Genomic DNA, 19,335 nt, shown 5'->3' with positions numbered 1-19,335 from the left:
GATTCTATCATGAGATGTGTGTGCCTGTGGCTCGGCCAGCATTTTGATTACCCACCCCAAATCTTGAGAAGATAATGGTGAGCTTCTCCCTTGAACTGTCGGGACACGCACTGCGCTGTTAGGGAGGGAGTTCCAGGATTTTGACCCATGGAATGCATGTTGTTTTTCACTGACATTGGTCTGCATTTATTACCCTGAACTGTTGCGAGGCCGTTTCAGAGGGCATTTAAGAGACAACCGCGTTGGTGTCAGTCTTGAGTCACATGTTTAGCACAGTGGGCTAAAGAGCTGGCGTTTAAAGCAGACCAAGGCAGGCCAGCGGTGGGGGTTCAATTCCCGTACCAGCCTCCCCGAACAGGCGCTGGAATGTGGCGACGAGGGGCTTTTCACAGCAACTTCATTTGAAGCCTACTTGTGACAACAAGCGATTTTCATTTCATTTCATTTCATGTAGGCCAAGGGCATTAGTGAACCACATTGGTTTTTATGACAATCGGCATTGGGTCTCTGGATTCCAAGGCCAGTCACAGCACCACTGCACATTGCCCCCCTGTGATTGAAAGTCCATTGAAAGAGCAAGTATGGGTCAGTTGTGATTTCTTTCCGATGGCCAACTAGTCAATTGGACATGTTATTGTGTGGAAAATGGAAGTAATTGGCATTGCTATGAACAAAAGTCATCTCAAATATTCAATTCCCTAATCATAGGATTACCGAATCACTACAGAGCAGAAGGAGCCCATTCGGCCCACTGAGTCTGCACCGGGACTTTTTAAAGGGTACCCTATCTAGGCTCAGGCCCCCTCCTTACCCCCTTAACCCAGCAGCCCCACTTAACCGAACCTTTGGGACACTAAGGGGCAATTGATCAGGGCCAACCCACCTAACCTGCTCATCTTTGGACTGTGGGAGGAAACCGGAGCACCCGGAGGAAACCCCGCGCAGACACGGGGAGAAAGTTCAAACTCCACACGCAGACAGTCGCCCAAGGCCGGAATGGAACCTGGGACCCTGGAGCTGTGAGGCAGCAGTGCTAACCACTGTGCCGCCTCAGGATTGTTTCTTGGGCACTGCAGCTGTAATATTAGTATAGGAGTGGAGGTGGGCGTGTGCTCGGTGAGAACGGTGGCCCAGATATCAGTCGCCTTGAAGATAAATACTTACCCAAATTATTATTGTTCCCCAAGAGGGTGCCTTTTTTCTTTTGTGTCAGTGTGGTGGATCAGTTGGCAGCACATTCGCCTTTACATCACACGGTTCTCGGTTCCAGTCCCACCCCACGGCAAAACGTAAAGATATCAAGGCTGACACTCCAGTGCAGCACTGAGGGAGTCCCGCACTGTCGGAGGTGCCATCTTTCGGATGAGATGTTAAACCGAGGCGGCATCTGTATCTTGGATGTAAATGATCCTATAGAGGTATCTTGGCCAATGTTAATCCTTTGATCAACAGTGCGGCAAAAAATATTACCTGGTCATTATCACATTGCTGTTTGTGGGAGTTTGCTATGTGCAAATTAGCTGCCACATGTCCTGCATTACAACAATGATTACACTTCCCAAAGTACCTCATTAGCTGTACGGTGCTCTCAGATGTCTGGTGCTAGACAAATGCAAGTATTTTATCTATAAGCAGTGTTGGCGGCGGTGGCCTAAGCTGGGTGGTTGCTATATGTATTTAAATGATGGGATGTCTCTCTCTTTTCCCCTCCCCCTGCCACCGAGCCCACCTGTGCTGGAAGAGGGCCCCCTATTGGCAGACATAATCACAGCCCAAATAATAAATCCCAGAAGTAGATTACACGAAGCAGTGTTGCCCATAGAGACTGGGGAGATAAACAACAAGGAAAAGTCACCAGAGGCACACCTTTTTCAAGCTGCAAGTTTTTGATTTACCTGCATCACAATTGCACTAACCCCTGCTCGTTCCCCCCCCCCCCTCTATGGCGCATTCACCTATTTAAATCGTAGATAACTTGGCGGTTGTTTAGTGTTCTTGAATCATGCAAAGAATTGGTCTTGGCTCCCTTCACGAAACCCCCCTGCTGCTTTTAAAATACCAGAGAAAATGTAAAAAGGTGAACTGGCCCCGTTTGGATCTATGCGTTCTGTATTTAGATGCTAAAAGAGCTATTTTAATCAACTCTTCTGGCTTGTAATGTCTTAATGGACTTTTCCTGGCCTCGAAAGGTCTTTCGAGCCCGTTTTTGCCCTGCTTTGCACTGCACTGTATGTAACATTATACTTGGCCGGATGGTGGATTACCTTGAGATCACCAAATCGATCATGATGCTTCGAGGGGGATAGTTAGGCAGTGGGATTATTCTCTGAGGCGCCTCCCTCCTGAGTGTGCTGTAATGCTCCCTGTGGATGGTCGAACTTCCTGCCCGCCACATTTGGTCATGTTTTCACTGGACAGGTTGACTTGGGATCAAAATTGTGTTTGCCTCTGCAAAAGAGGAACAAAACAAACATCCTGCTGACTGCGAATGGAAATTTCTGTCGTGCCTCTTGTGACATCAGGGTGCTCTTAGAAAACAGTGTCAGGATCGGACAGTCAGCATGGATTTATGAAGGGGAAATCATGCGTGACAAATCTACTGGAATTCTTCGAGGATGTAACTAGCAGAGTTGACGAGAGGGAACCAGTGGATGTGGTATATTTGGACTTTCAGAAGGCTTGTGCCAACGTCTTGCAAAAGAGCTTAGTGTGTAAAATTAGAGCGCATGGGATTAGGGGTAGTGTATTGAGATGGATAGAAAACTGGTTAGCAGACAGGAAACAAAGAGTAAGAATTAAAGGATCTTTTTCAAATTGGCAGGCAGTGACTAGTGGGGTACCACAGCGATCGGTGCTAGGACCCCTGGTATTTACTATAAATATTAATGAATAAGATGAGGGAACAAAATGGAATATCTCCAAATTTGCAGATGACACCAAGCTGGGTGAGGGAGGGTGAGCTGTGAGGAGGATGCAGAGATCCTTCAGTCTGGGGCAAATGAATGGCTGATGCAGTATGATTTGGAGAAATGTGAGGTTATACACTTTGGTAGCAAAGACGAGAAAGCAGACTATTATCTGAATGGCCATAAATTAGGAGGGGGAAATGGGCAACGAGACCTGGGTGTCCTCGTACTCCAGTCACTGAAGGTAAGCATGTAGGTACAGCAGGCGGTAAAGAAGGCAAATGACATCTTGGCCTCCATAGCGAGAGGATTTGAGTGCAGGAGCAGTCATATCTTGCTGCAATGGGCAGCACGGTGGCCAAGTGGTTAGCACAACTGCCTCATGGCGCTGAGGTCCCAGGTTCGATCCCGGCTCTGGGTCACTGTCCGTGTGGAGTTTGCACATTCTCCCCGTGTCTACATGGGTTTCACCCCCACAACCCAAAAAAAAAAAATGTGTAGAGTAGGTGGATTGGCCACGCTAAATTGCCCCTTAATTGGAAAAAATAATTGGGTAATCTAAATTTATAAAAAAAAAATATCTTGCTGCAATTACAGGGCCTTGGTGAGGCCACACCTGGAGTATTGTGTGCAGTTTTGGTCTCCTTATCTGAGGGAGGATGTTCTTGCTCTCGAGGGAGTGCACTGAAGGTTTACCGGACTGATTCCTGGGACGGCGGGACTGATGTATGAGGAGAAATTGCATCGGTTAAGCTCGTATTCGCAGGAGTTCAGAAGAATAAGGGGGGGATCTCATAGAAACCTGTATCATCCTAACGGGACTGGACAGGGTCGAGGCAGGAAGGATGTTCCAGATGGTGGGTGTGTCCAGGACCAGGGGTCACAGTCTGAGGATACGGGGTAGGTCATTTAGGACAGAGATGATGAGAAATCTATTCACCCAGAGAGTAGTTGGCCTGTGGACTTCGTGGCCACAGAAAATAGTTGAGGCCAAAACATTCCATGTTTTCAAGAAGCAGTTAGATATAGCAAGTAGGGCGAGGGAGATCAAAGGATATGGGGGGGGGGGAAGGAAAGTGGGAGTAGGCTATTGAGCTGGATGAACAGATTATCATAATGAATGGGGGAGCAGGCTCAAAGGGCCAAGTAGCTTCCTCCTGCTCCTATTTTCTCTGTTGCTAAATGGTAGAGGAGCTGCTGCCAAAGCAAAGGTTTGTTCCGCGAGCAACACTGCCAGAAATGGATGAACTGATTATTTATTTCACTTGTCCCATTAAAATGTCAGCCACGTTCCCATCCACAGCCAGTAACTGCACATCTAAAGTGATTCATTGTCTGGAAGCACTTTGAGGTGTTTCTGAGATGCCATGTAACTGGAACCCTTTGTCTTTGTGGTGAGCCAGTCAAAGTCAGCATAACTTTGCTGGCTCTTTATTGTTTGGTTAGAAAAAAAGTTAATCGTCTATCTGCCACGTTTTGTTTTTTTTGTTGCTCTGCTTTCGTCCTTTTAACATTAGCCATTCTGTCACTGCGCTGTCCCCCTCAAAACCCACAAACAAGGGGGCACAGGTTCAACGTGAAGGGGGGAAGTTTAGGGGAGATGTGCGGGGGAAGTTTTTCATGCAGAGGGTGGTGGGCGCCTGGAATGCGTTGCCAGTAGAGGTGGTGGAGGCAGGCACGATAGCAACATTTAAGATCTACCTTAGTAGATAAATGAACGGGCAGGGAATGGAGGGATACACATTGTTTGGGCAGTATGTAGTAGATCTAAATAAGGAATCTGGATTGGCGCAGTCTTGATGGGCCGAAGGGCCTGTTCCTATGCTGTAATGTTCTTTGCTCTTTGGAGCTACTGATTTTTTCCACATCAGTGGGCAATGTGACTGGCCGTTTTTGTAATGGGTACAGATGAGCCTGTGGTGGGGACGCTGAGGTGGAATAATTGCTACTGACACGTGGAATTTCCTTTTGGAAATTTGTGGCATGGAACTGGAGTTCAGTCATGACCCCAAATAAAATGCTGCCATATTGCATTACAAGGTGAAGGAAGCACACCAACAGTGTTGAACGTGCCCTGCAGTGGGTGCCGGAACAATCGAGCAGATCCCAATTGTGAGAGAAAACGGTTCCCACAGTCTTTCCCCCTGAAGGCTTTGGTACCCATTCCTCACACAAGAATGCCCAGATCTCTTGTGGCAAATCCATGCCAGTTATACTGGGTGCCTTTTTAAAAAAAAAAAAATGCGTCCTTATTTCCCATGTTTTTGGTACACTAATCCTGCTACTGCGAGTATGTTTTACCAACCTGCTCGATGCTGACAGCTTGTCGCGGACCGGTTAGGCAAGATTGGAGCAGAGATGAACGAGGCTTTTATATTTTATCTTGGTCTTGTTTGCCGGGGCACCCGGTATTTTGTGACTTTGCGGGTTTTCAAATTTAGTTGCTGTCTTTGCTGACAACATGTGCTTCCAAATGCAATGAGGCCAATGACAGACCAATTGACATTGCTCCTCTTCAAGCACGTTGCCCCCTGTAATTGCATTATTAAAACATTGGCAATGTGCTTTTTTTCTTGATGGCTGATCTTGTCCTCCGAACTGATGATGTGGGAGCTCCAGGTGTTTTGTATTCATGTGTGTTGCTCCCCTATGGGGAGACTGATATGTCACTGGATTAGTAATTCAGAGGGCTAGACTAATGTTCTTTGGACATGGGTTAAAATCCCACCATGGTAGCTGGTGGAATTTAAATTTAGTTCATAAATTAAGAAGCTAATCTCAGCAATGCTCATCATAACAACTATTGTCAAATGTGGGGAAAAAAAAGTTTCCCATAAGGCAATGAAATCTGGACCGCCCCCCCCCGACTTTTTTGTACTTTTTTTGTGTGATCTGGGGCTGGTTTAGCACAGAGCTAAATCGCTGGCCTTGAAAGCAGACCAAGGCAGGCCAGCAGCACAGTTCAATTCCCGTACCAGCCTTCCCGAATAGGCGCCGGAATGTGGCGACTAGGGGCTTTTCACAGTAACCTCATTTGAAGCCTACTTGTGACAATAAGCGATTTTCTTTTCATTTCATTTTCATTTTGAGTGCGGGACCTGAAGGCATAGGCACTGACTCCAGGTATAGGTGTATGGAATTAAGGAACAGAAAGAATCAAAAACATTTGAAGAAGTGGGCAAACAAGGGCAGTGTAGAAGCTGCTGCTGAGGACAATATGGCCGATGTCCGGACCCCGGTGCAGTCAGCCCAGCCAACAACGGAGCATCTGCTGAAGGTCATCCAAGAGGGCTTCACCACGCTGAAACGGGACAGTTTAGACCTGATTCAGGAATCAATTGAGCGTCTGGAGCACAGGTTGGGTGCCCAAGATCGGACGAAGCCGGAGAAAGTGCTGGAGGAGCAGGAGGATCACCAAACGATGGTGGAGGTGGAGATGGAGAGGCTGAAAGACCGCCAAAGAAGGCTTCTGGAAAAGGTGGAGACCTGGAAAATAGCCCTGCAGAATTTAAGAATCGTGGGTCTCCCGGAGGGGGCTGAGGGCGTGGATGCTGCCGCGTATGTGGCAGACATGTTCCAGAAGCTGTTGGGGGATGATGTCTTCCCTCGCCCGGTGGAGGTGGATAGGGCACACAAGAGCGCAGGCGAGGCAGCCGCGAGCGCCTCCCCCCCCCCCCGAGCGATGGTGGTCAGGTTCCACAGGTTCCTGGACAAGGAGCGGGTGCTACAGTGGGCCAAACGCACGCGGAGCTGCCATTGGAGTAACAGTGTCTTGCGGATCTACCAGGACCTGAGCGTGGAGGTGGCCAGAAAGAGGGCAGGCTACAGGCAAGGCAAAGAGATTCTGTTTAAGAAGCAGGTGAAGTTTGGGCTGCTGTACCCACCGCGCCCACGCACGAGGGATGGCACCGTTACTTTGAGGAGCCCGAGGACGCGATGGACTTTGCCAAGAGAGAAGGGCTGGTGTCGAACTGAGGACTTTTTGAACTTCAGTTAAAAAGTTACTAAGCGATGTTTACATGTTTTAATTGTGTGGTGTTGCTTTTTTTTCTCTTCTGTACTCGAGTTTTCACTGGAAAAAGAGGGTAGTTAAGGTATTTGGTGCTGGGGGCTTTTTGTGTTCTGATCGGGGTGGTTGGAAGAGCCTATTATTTTTGTTTTTTATTCAATTTGCATTCGCATCGGGGTTTTCTTTGTTCCTTGGGTTTTTTTTTCTTCAGAACATTTGCTCGAGGTTGGCTGGTTTGGGGAAGTGGTGTTGATGGGTGGGGCGATGGGTCAGAGGGAACAATAGGTGGGAGACGTGTTGGCGCCGGAGTCGAGAGTCACCGGGCTAGTTGGGTGAGCTGGTCTACGGAAGCCACGTGGGGGGTGTGCATATAGCTAGTTTATGACAGGGGTTAGGTTACAGGGTGTTGTTGCAAGGCGGGGGAAGGGGGGTAGTTGATCTGCTGACGAGGGAGGAATTTGGGTTTGGTAATATGGAGGAGGTCGGAGGTGGGGGCTGCCAGGACGTGGGCCAGGGGAAGCGCAACACGGGCTAGGGGCGGCCCCAAGAAAGGAGATGGTTGATCGGCGAGGGGGGCGGGCACGATGACCCTCAACCAGGCTGATCACCTGGAACGTTAGAGGGTTAACCAGGCCGGTAAAAAGGGCACGTGTGTTCGTGCATCTGAGGGCGCTGAAGGCGGACGTAATAATGCTTCAGGAGACTCATCTGAAAGTAACTGACCAGGTCAGATTAAGCAAGGGCTGGATTAGCCAGGTCTTCCATTCGGGGCCGGACACTAACAAACGGGTGCAATTCGAGGTGAGTAGCAAATCCTCTGATGGGGGAGGCAGATTTGACATGTTGAGTGGTAAGCTCGAGGTGATGAGGGTAGTTTTGGTCAATGTATATGCCTCAAATTGGGACGATGTGGATTTTATTAAGAGACTGCTGGGGAAGATACCCAACCTGGACTCGCACAGGCTGATAATGGGAGGTGATTTTAACACAGTCCTTGACCCCGGCCTAGACCGGTCATGTTCAAAAGCGGGTAAGGTGCAGGCAATGGCAAAAGAACTGAGGGGGTTTATGGAGCGAATGGGGGGGGGATCCAGGGAGGGCTAGTTGGCCGACGGGGAAGGAGTTTGCGTTCTATTCACATGTTCATATGGCGTATTCCCGAATCGATTTTTTTCATCATGAGCAGGGATTTGCTGACGGGGATGACAGGCGTAGAATATTCGGCGATCACAATTTCGGATCAAGCTTCCCTGTATTGAGTGCAGTCCACATCGAACCAACCTGCCTAACACATCAGGGCCGGTGCTGGTTAGGGTTTTTAACGAGGCAAGAGACAGAGGGGTTTTACCCACGATGATGTCACAGGCCACCATCTCCCTGATATTGAAACGGGACAAAGACCCGGAGGCATGTGGGTCCTATAGGCCGATCTCTCTGCTCAATGTAGATACTAAAATACTGTCCAAGCTCTTGGCAGCTAGGATTGAGGACTGTGTGCTGGACGTTATTATGGAAGATCAAACCGGGTTCGTCAAGGGCAGGCAGTTGGTGGCCAACCTAAGAAGGCTGCTGAATGTGATCATGATGGCCCCGGAGAGTAGGGAGGCAGAGGTAGTTGTGTTGAGTGGGACTATTATGGGAGGTGCTAGAACGATTTGGGTTCGGGGAGGGTTTTATCGACTGGGTCAGACTGTTGTACCAGGCTCCGGAGGCTAGTGTTAGGACGAATAGAACGATGTCTGACTATTTTAGACTGCGCCCCACTGCTGTTTGCGCTAGCAATAGAGCCGCTGGCTAGAGAGCTTCTAGGGATTGGAAGGGGCTGGTATGGGAGCGGGGGATGGAACACAGAGTTTCGCTGTACGCCGACGACCTGTTCTTATACATCACAGATCCAGTGGCTGGGATAGATGAATTCATGGGAATCCCTGAGGGAATTCAGCCGGTTCTTGGGGTACAAACTGAACATGGCAAAGAGTGAGTTGTTTGTAGTCCAGGCGAGGGGCCAGGAGGGTCGGCTGAGGGGCTGCCGTTTAGGTTGGTAGCGGATAGTTTTAGATACTTAGGGATACAGGTGGCGCGGGACTGGGGCCGTCTGCACAAGTTGAACTTCATCTCAGTTGGTGGAGCAAATGAGGGCTGAGTTCCGGAAGTGGGATGCGCTCCCACTGACACTAGCGGGCAGAGTGCAGATGGTTAAAATGACGATCCTCCCGAGATTCCTGTTCGTATTCCAGTGTCTCCCCATTTTCATTCCGCGGTCCTTTTTCAAGAAGGTCAATAAAATGATTATGGGATTTGTGTGGGTGGGAAAGTCCCTGCGGGTGAGGAGATTGATGCTCGAGAGGAACCGAGGGGAAGGGGGGCTGGCGCTGCTAAACCTTAGTAATTACTACTGGGCGGCCAACATAGCTATGATAATGAAGTGGATGGTGGATGCGGGGTCAGTTTAGGGGCGGATGGAGTCGCTTCGTGCAGGGGCACCAGTTTGGCAGCCCTGGTTACGGCGCCCCTGCCACTCCCGCTGGCACGGTACTCCACCAGCCCTATAGTGTTGGCGACCTTGCGGATCTGGGGCCAATGGAGAAGGCATGTGGGGGAAGTGAGAGCACCAGATTGGTCCCCAATTTGCGACAATCACTGGTTTGCCTCGAGGAATATGGACGGTAGATTCCGAGCATTGGCGGAAGGCTGGGAGTGACAGGATGGGGGATCTGTTCTTGGAAGGGAGCTTCCCGACCATGAGGGCGCTAGAGGAGAAATTTGGGCTGGTGGGAGGGAATAATTTCAGGTACTTGCAGGTGCGGGACTTTTTACGCAGACAGATTCCATCATTCCCACGCCTGCCACTTATGGGGATCCAGGACAGGATAGTGTCCAGTGGATGGATGGGGGAGGGGAGGGGCTCAGATATATACCAAGAAATTATGGGGGCAGAGGAGTCGCAGACCGAGGAGCTGAAGCTCAAGTAGAAAGAGAAGCTCGGGTGTGAGATAGAAGAGGGCTTTTAGGCAGAGGCGTTGAGCAGGGTAAACGTGACAGCAACATGCGCTAAGCTCAGCCTGATTCAATTTAAGGTCGTCCACCGGGCCCACATGACAGTGGCCCGGATGAGTAAATTCTTTGGATTAGAGGACAGGTGTGCCAGATGTTCGGGAGGACCATCGAACCATGTCCACATGTTCTGGGCATGTCCAAAACTCAGGAGGTACTGGCAGGGATTCGCGGACGTTATGTCCCGGGTACTAAAAACAAGTGTGGTGATGAGTCCAGAGGTGGCGATTTTTAGGGTTTCGGAGGACCCGGGAGTCCAGGAGGAGTGAGAAGCTGACGTTTTGGCCTTTGCTTCCCTGGAAGCCCAGTGATGAATTCTGCTGGCATGGAGGGACTCAAAGCCCCCGAAGTCGGAGGCCTGGCTGTCGGATATGGCGAGCTTCCTCAGTCTGGAGAAAATTAAGTTTGCTCTGAGAGGGTCACTGTCAGGGTTCGCCCGGAGGTGGCAACCATTTATCAACTTCTTCGCGGTACATTAAGTATCAGCAGGGGAACGGGGGGGGGGGGGGGGGGGGGTAGTTAGGCAGGTCCTTGTAGGAGGGGAGCTGGTTTTTGCACTATGTTGATTGTTCTTTGCACACTGTTTTGTATTGTTGTTGTTTACTATGCCAAAATGCCTCCATAAAATTGGTTATCAAAAAAAAAGGCAAGGAAATCTGCCGATCTTACCTGGTCTGTCCTACATTTGAGTCCAGACCCACAGCTCTGCTCTCTGAAATGGCCTAAGCAAGCCACCCTGTTGTACCAAACTGCTGAAAAGTCTCAAAGGAATGAAACCAGATGGACCACCCGGCAACGGCCCAGGCATCGCGAACGACAAAGGCAAACCCAGCCCAGTCGGCCCTGCAAAAAGTCCCCCTTATGAAGATCTGGGACCTCTGTGCCAAAATGGGGAGAGCTGTTTCACAGACTCGTCAAGACACCGTCATACTCATGGAATTATCCTTTACAGATAATGCCCCAGTCATCACATCAGACCCAGTGACGTCCACATCGTTTAAAAGTATTAAAATAAAGTACATTGATTAACGGTGACTCAGACAATGTCACTGGAGACCTTATTCAATAGCTGAAGGAATGAGTGCTTTTAATGCGTATGCATGTTTAAATTTAAATTGCACTGAAGCAGTCTCCCTTTCCAATGGCGTAAACAACTTGCCCTCTTGTACAAGGCCTGACAAGTTGTTTTCCCATCAGAACCTCTTTTTAAGAGTTGAGCCATTGCAGAGAATTCCGATTAAAGGGCCCTTTTATATTTTATTACAGAGCAAGGAAGCTAACCAGAGCTGTGTGTAACAGGACTGTTTTTGTACTGTCGCTGAGCAATTTCTGTGAGGGGCGTGCCAGGAATCTGCTTGCATCAGGATTAGATGCAGACTTGACTCCTGCAAATTGAAACGGCATGTTTTAAATTTCAGGGTCATTTTATTTTAAAAAAAAAAGAAACCTCAATTTGGGTTTGGAGGTAAAAATGCGCAAGACGGAGTTCCCCGTTTCAGAGCACGGGATGGATTGAATTGTCGAGCCAATGGAAGACCTTCCGGTCCCTTGCGGCTGTGCTGGCCTGGCTCTTTGAGTGGTCTATCTAGGTTGTCCCACCTCCACGCTGCCACCCCCACTCCTGCCTCCCATTGCCCTGCAGTGGTGAGCATGAATATAAATGCGTTAACATTGCTGTGTCTTGCACTTTCAACACCCTGGAGGTTACCATCGACCAGGAACTGAATTGGACCAGACGTTATTTCAATAGTGTGTCAAGGGCAGGTCAAAGACTGGGAATTCCAGGGCGTTAACCCACCTTGTGACTCTCCAAAACCTGTCCACCATCTAATAATAATAATCGCTTATTGTCACAAGTAGGCTTCAATGAAGTTACTGTGAAAGGCCCCAAGACGCCACATTCCGGCGCCTGTTCGGCGAGGCCGGTACAGGAATTGAACCCGCGTGGTTGGCCTTGTTCTGCGTTACAAACCAGCTGTTTAGCCCACTGCTAAACCAGCCCCTTCTACAGGGTACAAGTCAGGAGTGTGATTGAATACCTTCCATTTGGCTGGATGAGTGTAGCTCCATCAACACTCGAGAAGCTCAACACCAAAAGCAGTCCGCTTGATCAGCAACCTACTTAACACCTTCAACATTCCCTCCATCCACAACCAATGCAGTGACTGCAGTTTGTACCATCTACAAGATGCACTGCAGCACCTCACCAAGCCTACATCGACCTCTACCATCTGGAAGACAAGGGCAGCAGATGCATGGGAACACTACTACCTGTCCAAGTTCCTGTTCAAGCCATGCACCACCCTGACTTGGAAATATATCTTCGTTCCTTCACTGTTACTGGGTCAAAATCTTGGAACTCCCTCCCCAGCAGCACAGTGGGCGCACCTGCACCACAGAAAGCGGTTCAAGAAGGCAGCTCACCACCACCTTCTTGAGGGCAGTTGGGGATAGGCAATAAATGCTGAGCCAGCCAGTGATGCCCACATCTCAGAATAGTGGGAGTGTGGGGTGGAGTATGGGGCAAAAGAAAATTCTTCTGGAAATTGGGGCAAGAGTAAGAAGAGTCACCATTGGTACTTGCATCCTATCGTTAATATGTTCCCCAAAAAAAAAATAAGGAAAAGTCCTGCAATTTTTACTTTTAATTTTTTTTTAGTAGCAGAGGCAGAATTTTGGGAATAACTGCACTTTAAATGCTGAACTGATTTGGGGGCATCAACATCACCTTTGACGGCAGCTACCTCTCCAGCACCTGGAGTGAAATAGTTTCTCCATTTGTCCAGTTTTAACAGGGATACAAATGTGGAGTCTTGGGACTGGCACTGGGCGCTCTGAAGGGAGGTGGGTTAGGGTGGGAGAGAGTAAAGGAATGTGTTGCCTGATGATATTGGCACCCAGTCTGTGGAGTTTACACGGTTTACTCATTTATCTCTTTCCGTCACTCTTGATGCTGCAGCAATTTGTGGTCCATTTTTAAAAGGAATGAATGGGGCTCCAATATCATGTGACTAACCAAAGCCCACTTTTAAAGGTACAGCACAATTCACTTTTGTGGAGTTGGGAGGGCGGAGGCATTGATCAGGAAAGTGTTCCCATCACCAAATCTGATTTTCAAAATGGGGTGAGCAGATACGCAGTCAGCGGAGCTAGGTCTGGTGTTTAGATCTCTGCGGGGTGGCAATCTCCAACGATCTGTCATTCTGGATGTGAATTTTATTTTCTGGCTTGCAATTGGGAAAGACACGGCTTGCCTTGTTCAACTTTCTTCACTATAGCAGGCGAGGTCCTCTCGTGCCAGCATTGAAGTTGAATTGTAAAGGAATGTAAAGGATCCTTGGGGTGTGTTTTGATTTTGGAGGATCCCTGGGGTGTAGATAATTTATGAGGGATTGTGTTTAGTCCTTGCTAAGCAGATCATGGAACATCTTAGCGGGGGGAGAGTGGAGAATGCCTTATGCTGGGGATACAGATGATATAACTCATGGGAGGAGCCAGGTGTGTCTGTAGATTTCAGCCTGCTATAGGATTTTAAGTTGAGCGGAAGTGTCTGACAAGGCAGATGGATTTTCAGATTGTTCCTGAAGGGGTCTCTCTCCAAAGGTCGGCATAGAGAAGCAAGTAACCTAGATTGTTAACTTTATGTGTAAGTGGCATTTGAACTGTATTGGGTTGCTTCATAGGATTATACAATGGCAGATGTAGATAGTCAGTTAAAGCTTTCTTTTCTTTTTATTTAAGAACTATATAACTGTTAATCGTAAAGCTATATCTTTGTTGTTAATATGGTTAATTCTGTGTTTAAATTGATGTTTGTTTTACCAGTCCTATGGTGTCGTAGTCTTCCCTCACGACAAACAAATTGTTGGGATTCTCATACGGAATCCTAACACTTTGGACATTTTACAATGTGCTGTATAAATGGAAGTTGTAATTTTTGTTGGACATTTCCCATTTTTCTGCAGTGGTAATGCTTTCTGTCACCTCCCAATATTGACTCCCACACACATTGCTGGCTTGGGGAGGGGGCCGGTGGAGAATTGCTGCTTTCCTCTTATCATCTGTACACTTGTTCCTTCAAGCAAAGTCTGGAAAAGAGGGCAGGCAGCAGCGGATAGCGAAGGGTTTATAAAATGGGACGAAGAATTAACCGTAACTTGTTAGTACATTTGAATTTGGAGCAGAAAAGGCCACTCGGCCCCTTGAGCCTGTTCCGTCATTCAGCAAGTTTGTGGTTGTTTGCAACCTCCAGTCCACATTCACACCTACCCTCGATAACCTTTCACCCTCTCTTAGTTATCTAGAATCTGTCCAGCAGTGGAAGTAGTTCCAAATTCTCACTACCGTCGGAGAGCTAAAGTTTCTCCACATCTCTGTCCTAAATGGGCCACCGCTTTTATTTTTGAACCATGACCCCCAGTTCTAGATTCTCCTACAAGAAGTAACATTTGTTCCACATCCACCCTGTCATACCCTTCAGAATCTTGGGCGGGATTCTCCGAAATGGAGGCAGAGTGTTCGCGCCGCCGTGAACGTCGTCGCATTTCACGATGTCGCGAAACGGACGTGGGCACTACCGATTCTGGCCCCCACAGGGGGCCAGCACGGCGCTGGAGTGGGTCACGCCGCTCTGGCCTCCCTACCCAGCGGCAACTGGTCGCCGCACCAACCCGTGTATGCGCAGTGGCATCACGCCAACCCACGATTGTGCAGAGGACTTCCTCAATGCGCTGGCCCCGACGCAACATGGTGTGGGGGTTCAGGGGCCTGCCGCGTACTAAAATAGGGCCGGGGATAGAAAGGCCGCCACGCCGATCGGTGGGCCCCGATCGCGGGCCAGACCCCATTGTAGGCCCCCCCCCGGTGAAGGAGCCCTCACCCCATAGGCCGTACCCCGACCCTACGCGCAGAGTTCCCGCCGGCTGCGAGCAGGAGTGAACGGCGCCGGCGGGACTCTGCCGTTTCCGCACGGCCCATCAAGGCCGGAGAATCGGCGGCCTGGCTGCCGACAGTGGCCCGCAACCGGCGCCGCGCCAAACGCGCCGGCGCAAATGACACCGATTCTCCGCTCCTTGGAGAATCGCGTGTCGGCGTCGGGGTGGGGTGGCGCTGTTGCGGCAATTCTCCAGCCCGCCGCGGGGCTCGGAGAATCCCGGCCCTTATGTTTCAATCAAGTCGCCTCTTACTCTTCTAAACTCCAGCAGATACAAGCCTAGCGTGACCAATCTTTCCTCACAAGACAAGCCACCCATCCCTGTATTAACTCAGTAAAGCTTCTCTGAACTGTTGCCAATGCTTTTACATACTCCTTTAAATAGGGGGATTAATACTGTACTCCGTACTCCAGGTGTAGTTTCACCAATGCTGTGTACAACTGAAGCATAACCTCCCTACTTTTGTGATCAATTCCTCTTACGATAAACATAACATTCTGTTCACTTTCCTAATTACCTCCTGTACCTGCATACTTACCTTCTGAGATTCATGCACTGGGACACCCAGTTTCCTCTGCATCTCCGAGCTCCGGGCTGCATTTCGATAATATTATTCCTGCCAAAACAGACAATTTCCCACTTTCCCACATTCTCCTCTCATTTTCAACCCCCCCCCCCCCCCCACTCCGCTTAACCTACCTGTACCCCTTTGTAATCTGCCAACTCACAACTTCCAATTAAAGGGCAATTTAACGTGGCCAATCAACCCACCCTGCACATCTTTGTGTTGTGAGGGTGAGACCCATGCAGACGTGGGGAGAATGTGCAAACTCTACATGGGCAGTGACCCGGGGCCAGGATCGAACCCGGGTCCTCGGCGCCGTGAGACAGCAGTGCTAACCGCTGCGCCACTGTGACGCCCCACCACTTACTTTCTGACCTATCGTTCCATCACCAGCAAATTTGGGAACCACGTCTTCTTGGCACACATGCTGCTGCTTTATTTTGTTTTGGAGAAAAAAAGTTTTTAAACCTTTGGTTTGATACCTTGAGAGAGAAACCAGAGTGTGTGTATCTTGTTTTTTTTTTTGTTTCCCCCTTGCAGTACCTGAAGTTGAAGAACTTTGAAGAAGAGGTGCGAGCCCATCGAGACTTGGACGGATTCCTTGCCAAAGCCAAAATCCTACTGGATGTGGCAGACCAATCGCTTGACGATGTTCTGCGTGAGATGCTCAAGCACGTGGTGGAGGAGACGGAAGATTCCGAGTCCAGCTGTAACCTTGACGAAGTCATGACCTGTCTATTCACTGATTCGAGCACTTTGCAAGAAGGCAGCGGTAATATGTTTTTACATTGGCCCATGCATTCATTCTAAGAAGAACATTCGTGATTGGCCATCCCGAATATCTTGACTGTTTCTCCTGCTTCTCTACACTTGACTTCCTGAATCTACAGACTCCATCTGGACCTTTTTGCTCTGCTGGGTGTTGGTTGCTCAAAGGTTCCTGTTTCTTTCCGCTATAGGCACTTCTCCTGCTCCTCTCAATCTCGAGGGTGGAATTAAAGCTCTTTGCTGCAGTCTCATTCTGTCATTCCCATATCTTTGCATCTGCTGCTCCGCGCATCATAATCCCTCTGTCAACTTGCGCTCCCATCACTGTCTCACACTCCTGTTATTCCTCCAATACAGTTTCCATTTCATTACCGACGAATTGGAGGGTGGAAATTTGTACACTTTTTTTTTTACTATTCGTTCATGGGATGAGGGCTTCGCTGGCTGGGCCAGCGTTTAGTGCCCATCCCTGTGATCCATCACGTTGTTGTGTGGGTCTGGAGTCACGTGTAGGCCAGACCGGGTAAGAACAACAGATTTCTTTCCCTAAAGGACATTAACGAATCAGATGGGTTTTCACAACAATCACCGACGTTTTCAGTCGACTTTTAATTCTGGATTTAAAAAAAAATCAAATTCAACTTTCACCATCTCGCATGGTGGGATTCAAACCTGGGTGCTCGGAGAATTACCCTGGCTCTCTGGATTACCAGTCCCAGCGACAATGCCACTACATCACCGTCTCCCCGTCTTGATCTTCTGCACAATAATTTGCATTTACATAGCGCCTTCGGCTGGTAAAATGTCCCAGCATGCTTTCCTTCTCTGCTCAAAATCCCACTCCTCCACTTCAAATTAAAAAAGATCTCTCTACCTTTTATACTTTCCAAATACTGTCCGTTTCCAAACTCTTTCCTTTCTAAGGTCTCTGAGCATGTGGCTGTGTTGAGCGTTTTTATTTCATGGGATATGGGTGTCACTGGCAAAATGCAGCATTTATTCCCCATTCAAAATTGCCCTTGAACTGAGTTGCTTTGCTCGGTCATTTCAGAGGGTAGTTGAGAGTCAACCACGTTAGATAGATAGAATTTACAGTGTAGGAGGAGTCTATTCGGCCCATCAAGTCTGCACCGGCTCTTGGAAAGCGCACCATACCCAAGCCCACACCTCCACCCTATCCCCATAACCCAGTAACCCCACCCAACACGAAGGGCAATTTTATACACTAAGGGCAATTTAGCACGGCCAATGCACCTAACCCGCACATCTTTGGACTGTGGGAGGAAACCGGAGCACCTGGAGGAAAACCCACGCACACACGGGGAGAGCGTGCAGACTCCGCACAGACAGTGACCCAAGCCGGAATCGAACCTGGGACCCTGGAGCAGTGAAGCTAACCACTATGCTACCGTGCTGCCATTGCTGTGGGCCTGGAGTCGCAGGTAGTCCAGGCCTGGTAAAGATGGCAGATTCCCTTCCCTACAGGGTATGAGTGAACCAGATATCTTTCTGCAACAATCAGTGATAGTTTCACGATCACCATTACTGAGACCAGATTTCAATTCATGATTTGAATTTAAATTCCACCAGCCGCTCCAGTGGAATTTGAGCACAGAACCCCAACCTGGGCCTCTGGATTGCTGGTGAAATTACATGATCCTATTTTGAGGTAGATCAAGTAACCAAGTAAACTAATTCAAATAAATTGAGGGACAAATTAAAGGGGCAGTTCCTTAAAGGGGCACTGCCTTAAAGAAACACTAATTGCAAATGAAAGTTCAAACATCAAACCAAAATGTGATTTGATTGATTTGATTTGATTTATTGGGTGTCATGCTGTGCTTGTGCTTCCTGTCGTCAATGATCAGTTCCTTGGTCTTTACGTCATTTAGAGAGAGGTTGTTTTCGGGGCTTGATTAAGGGGGTCGGTGAGACACCCCAGTCCCCGCGGTGTGTACCGGACACGGAAGACCTCGATGGTGCTGGTGGATTCCACATGCTTCCTCACCAGGGACACCCGACGCGAATGTAGCCGCTACTCCGGATAGGGGAGAGCTGCGGTGAGAGACGATCCTGCTCCAGACTTTGAGCAGCTCCTGGCAAAAGACGGGCAGCGCGTGCAAGGAGTTGTGAAGACTCCTCAGGTCTACGAACAGGAGCTGCACGTCATAGTTCAGGCTGTGCACCTGGTGGAAAAGAGTGTGTGGTGCAGGGCACACCATCTAGGAGGGGGGCTCTATGTAGAGGTATGTTTGCTGGGTCTGAAGGCAGAAGGTTGCCACCTGAGTGCGAAGACAACCAGTTTCTGACCACCCTCCTTAAGCAGGAGGACTTGTCCATAGCGGTACCTCCATTGGGGATCTCCGTGTAGGATGGCAACAAAGTGTGTCCAGCAGTGACCCAGTGCTGTCTTTTGTCCCAGTGTTCTCTGGATTTATGGGACAGACTCAGGAGTAGTGGTCAAAGTGACCAACAGCTTCCACAACATGGAGACAATTGGTTGGTTTGTGACCAGAGCTCGACCCCTGTAAGGCCGCACTTTGAGCAGTCCTATCCAGAGTTCCATGCGATCACTGCCTCGGCCTCGAGCTCCTGCCAATTTGCTGGCCAGGATTCCTCAGTCGGGCAAAGAAGGACTCCTAAGTAGAGGAGGCTGGTCCTGCCCCAGGTGAAAGGCCTGATGTCCTCCGGTGGGGTAGTGGGGGGTCCATCTGCCACAGATCGAACAGGAATCCGGAATTTGTCCCTGTTGATCCTGGCAGAGGACGCAGCGGAGTACAGAGCCGGGCACTCGTGAATCCTCCTCCGCAGGCCAGTCGGGTCCGTGGACATGAGGAGCACGTCATCAGCGTAGGCCGAAAGAACCATCCCGATGCCCGGCCCGCCCAAAGCCAAACCTTACAACCTTATCCGCGAGACACCCAGGAAAAAGGGACGTCATCAGGGACCCTTTAACCTTAACAAGACACTTTGCAGCATCATTTGAGAAGTCGGATCTGGGCGACACAGTACGTCTCAAACTTGAATGCGCGCAGGGTTCTGAATTATTCGCGATCTACCCTGTCGATGACTTCTGGTCGAGCGACAGGATGGCGCTCG

At 49.3% G+C, this 19,335-nt stretch overlaps 1 protein-coding gene across 2 annotated transcripts in view; it reads left to right on the top strand.

Moving 5' to 3' along the window:
* Positions 1-19,335, top strand: part of slc4a11 (solute carrier family 4 member 11) — a 237,110-nt gene that overhangs the window by 98,338 nt on the left and 119,437 nt on the right. For both annotated transcript variants that reach the window (XM_038793208.1, XM_038793207.1), the window contains one exon: positions 16,009-16,240. In XM_038793208.1, coding sequence (XP_038649136.1) covers positions 16,009-16,240 — 232 coding nt within the window. The remainder of the gene's footprint in view (positions 1-16,008; positions 16,241-19,335) is intronic.

Source organism: Scyliorhinus canicula, chromosome 3 (assembly GCF_902713615.1).
Source record: "Scyliorhinus canicula chromosome 3, sScyCan1.1, whole genome shotgun sequence".
NCBI lineage: Eukaryota > Metazoa > Chordata > Chondrichthyes > Carcharhiniformes > Scyliorhinidae > Scyliorhinus > Scyliorhinus canicula.
The sequence above is the reverse complement of the archived record's forward strand: the minus strand, read 5'-3'. Positions and strand labels throughout refer to the sequence as shown.